Consider the following 3,368-nt stretch of genomic DNA (forward strand, 5'->3'; position numbering starts at 1 on the left):
ACTGGTTTGACCCACTGTTTGACTTTGGTCTGACCTACTGACCCTTAACCCACTGTTTTGACCGGTTTAATTTCTAGGTCGGTTTTCAGTGCCTTGTAAAATATAAGATAGTTGGACACAAAACAATAATAATAATAATAATAATATTGGATAAATAGCAAGGCAACCACCAGAATAACAGCCACGTTCCTATTCATTCAGGTGTCTCTCTACTTGACTCTCGAATCATTTATCAGCGTTACAGGCTCAACTCATTTATGGAGACCACTGTCATATAACATTCCCATCTCTCTCCACTTGACCACCACCCTCCTCATCCATGGCAGACGACCAGCCTCCTCCACCGGTGCCGGCACACCCAAAAGGCTATAAATTGACCGCCTCTTCAATCTCCTACGCCAAAAGCACCGCCACGATTCCACCATTCTTACATCTTTTCAATTGCTGTACCACAACAATCCCTCCTTCTTACATCCTCAATCATGTTTCCCTCACAGCCTACCCCTCCCAAATCCTCGCCATTGTCGGCCCAAGCGGCGCCGGCAAGTCCACCCTTCTCGACATCCTCCTCGCCGCCACCCGCACTTCCGCCACCTCGGGCGTTCTCCTCCTCAACTCCTCCCCCTTTAATCCTTCATCATTCCGGAAGCTATCTTCTTACGTCCCACAAGACGACGCCTGCCTCCCCCTCCTCACTGTCGCGGAGACGTTTGCCTTCGCCGCCCGCCTCCTCCAGCCCAAGCCCTTCGACACCGCTCCTCTTTCTCGCGACCTCGGCCTCAGTCACTTAGCTCATACTAGGCTCGCCGATGGGCTTTCCGGTGGCGAGCGAAGACGGGTCTCCATCGGCCTCAGCCTTCTCCACGACCCGGCTGTGTTGCTTCTCGATGAGCCCACCTCTGGTCTTGACAGTACCAGTGCTTTTAACGTCATGCAGATTCTAAAATCAATCTGTGTTTCACGTCACCGAACCATTGTGCTATCTATTCACCAGCCAAGTTTCAAGATTCTATCTGTCATTGACAGAATCTTACTTCTTTCCAAAGGATCAGTGGTTCATCATGGAACTCTTGCTTCACTTCAGAGTTTTCTTCACACTAATGGCTTCTCTGTGCCTCCTCAGCTCAATGCTTTGGAATATGCCATGGAAATATTGAACCAACTTGATGAGCTTGAACCCATGAACATCGCTCCTGATGAAGAAAGTCGTGGGAATTCTCCATCTAAGAATTTAGCCACCACTACTACAAGAAAGATGATCCGATATAGGAGCTCAAGAATCCATGAAATCTGTGCTCTTTACAGGAGATTTTGGAAGATCATTTACAGAACAAAGCAGTTACTTTTGACCAACACAATAGAAGCACTTCTCGTTGGCCTTGTCCTTGGAACCATTTACATCAACATTGGCTTCGACAAGGAAGGGATCGAGAAAAGGTTCGGTCTTTTTGCCTTCACTCTCACTTTCCTCCTTTCTTCCACCACTGAAACGCTTCCGATCTTCATCGGAGAGAGACCGATCTTACTGAGAGAAACATCAAGTGGGGTCTATAGGCTATCCTCTTACAATCATCGCCAACACACTCGTTTTCCTGCCATACCTACTGGTTATTGCTGTTATTTACTCTATCCCAGTCTACTTCTTAGTGGGTTGTGTGCTTCTTGGCTTTCTTTCGCTTACTTTCGTTCTGGTCATTTGGCTCATAGTTCTAATGGCTAATTCATTCGTCCTTCTTCTGAGCTCTATTGCGCCTAACTACATTTCTGGGACTTCGCTGATGACAGTGCTTCTTGCTGCGTTTTTTCTGTTTTTCTGGCTATTTCTTCATCTCCAAGGATAGCTTACCCAAATACTGGCTTTTCATGTATTTCTTTCTATGTACAAGTACGCTCTTGATGCTCTTCTCATAAACGAATACTCTTGTTTGTTCACGAGGTGCTTCATATGGTACGAACAGAATGATGGAGAGTGTATGGTTAACAGGAGGAGATGTGATGAACAAGAGTTCGGTCTTTTTGCCTTCACTCTCACTTTCCTCCTTTCTTCCACCACTGAAACGCTTCCGATCTTCATCGGAGAGAGACCGATCTTACTGAGAGAAACATCAAGTGGGGTCTATAGGCTATCCTCTTACATCATCGCCAACACACTCGTTTTCCTGCCATACCTACTGGTTATTGCTGTTATTTACTCTATCCCAGTCTACTTCTTAGTGGGTTTGTGTGCTTCTTGGCTTTCTTTCGCTTACTTCGTTCTGGTCATTTGGCTCATAGTTCTAATGGCTAATTCATTCGTCCTCTTCTTGAGCTCTATTGCGCCTAACTACATTTCTGGGACTTCGCTGATGACAGTGCTTCTTGCTGCAGTGCTTCTTGCTGCGTTTTTTCTGTTTTCTGGCTATTTCATCTCCAAGGATAGCTTACCCAAATACTGGCTTTTCATGTATTTCTTTTCTATGTACAAGTACGCTCTTGATGCTCTTCTCATAAACGAATACTCTTGTTTGTTCACGAGGTGCTTCATATGGTACGAACAGAATGATGGAGAGTGTATGGTTACAGGAGGAGATGTGATGAACAAGAGGGGACTCAGTGAGGCACAGAGATGGACTAATGTGTATGCCTTGCTTGGTTTCTTTGTTTTGTATCGTGTGCTTTGTTTGTTCGTGTTGATCAGAAGGGTTTCCAGATCCAAAAGTTAGAAATTAAGCATATGTATAGTTGAAAATTGAAATTACGTTTTTTTTCCCCAATATCAACTTGTTTAAGTTGATTGATCTCGGCTTGTTTTGTTTCAACTGGTTTTGCATGGTTTGTATATTTTGATCATACACAGCCATAAAGAAAGTATATTTCATTGATATGAAGAGTGATGTTTCTGTTTCGTCCGATAAAGTTGTGGGCGAGACGTACTTGAGAATTGATGTTTCATTTTTGTCCCACAACGACCATGTATACATATTTTTGGAAGGATACAAGATCTGGCAATTTTCCTTGACCTAGTCTAGTCCACTAACGAACCTTCACTATAAGATGATAATATGATTTAAAGTCTAATTAATTATAAACTAATGTATAAATAGCTGTATTTACTAAACATAAAATACTAATCTGGCTAAAAAATTCCTGCTTGTTAACCAAAAGATGCGTGTTTGATATTTTTTCCGTAGAATATGCAGTACTATAAATCTCGTTAATGAATAAATAAAATAAATATGTTTTTTCAAACCTAGCTCTGTGAAAAAGAATATGTTATTTCTCTGAGTGGAAGAAACAGAGAATCACGGATTTCTTCACATGCAAATAATTTGACAGACAAGACAATCTGATGGAGTTGTGGCTTAGTGGAATCAGTAAGGTGGACCCCA

General features: G+C 42.9%; 1 protein-coding gene across 2 annotated transcripts; it reads left to right on the forward strand.

Annotated features, from left to right (window-relative positions):
* The first annotated feature begins 225 nt into the window (after positions 1-225).
* On the forward strand, positions 226-2,968 carry LOC114758527 (ABC transporter G family member 8-like). Of its 2 annotated transcripts, none has more exons than XM_028947579.1 (2): positions 226-1,554; positions 2,123-2,968. In XM_028947579.1, exons 1-2 carry the CDS (start codon positions 320-322, stop codon positions 2,700-2,702), a joined length of 1,815 nt encoding a protein of 604 aa, XP_028803412.1. In that variant the 5' UTR covers positions 226-319; the 3' UTR covers positions 2,703-2,968. The 2 variants fall into 2 exon arrangements, with proteins under 2 accessions (XP_028803412.1, XP_028803411.1); XM_028947578.1 differs by having other exon boundaries at positions 226-1,438; positions 2,007-2,968.
* The last annotated feature ends 400 nt before the right edge of the window (positions 2,969-3,368 follow it).

The sequence above is a fragment of the Neltuma alba genome, unplaced genomic scaffold, assembly GCF_004799145.2.
Source record: "Neltuma alba isolate B1F8T4 unplaced genomic scaffold, ASM479914v2 tig00010724_pilon, whole genome shotgun sequence".
Classification (NCBI taxonomy): Eukaryota; Viridiplantae; Streptophyta; class Magnoliopsida; order Fabales; family Fabaceae; genus Neltuma; species Neltuma alba.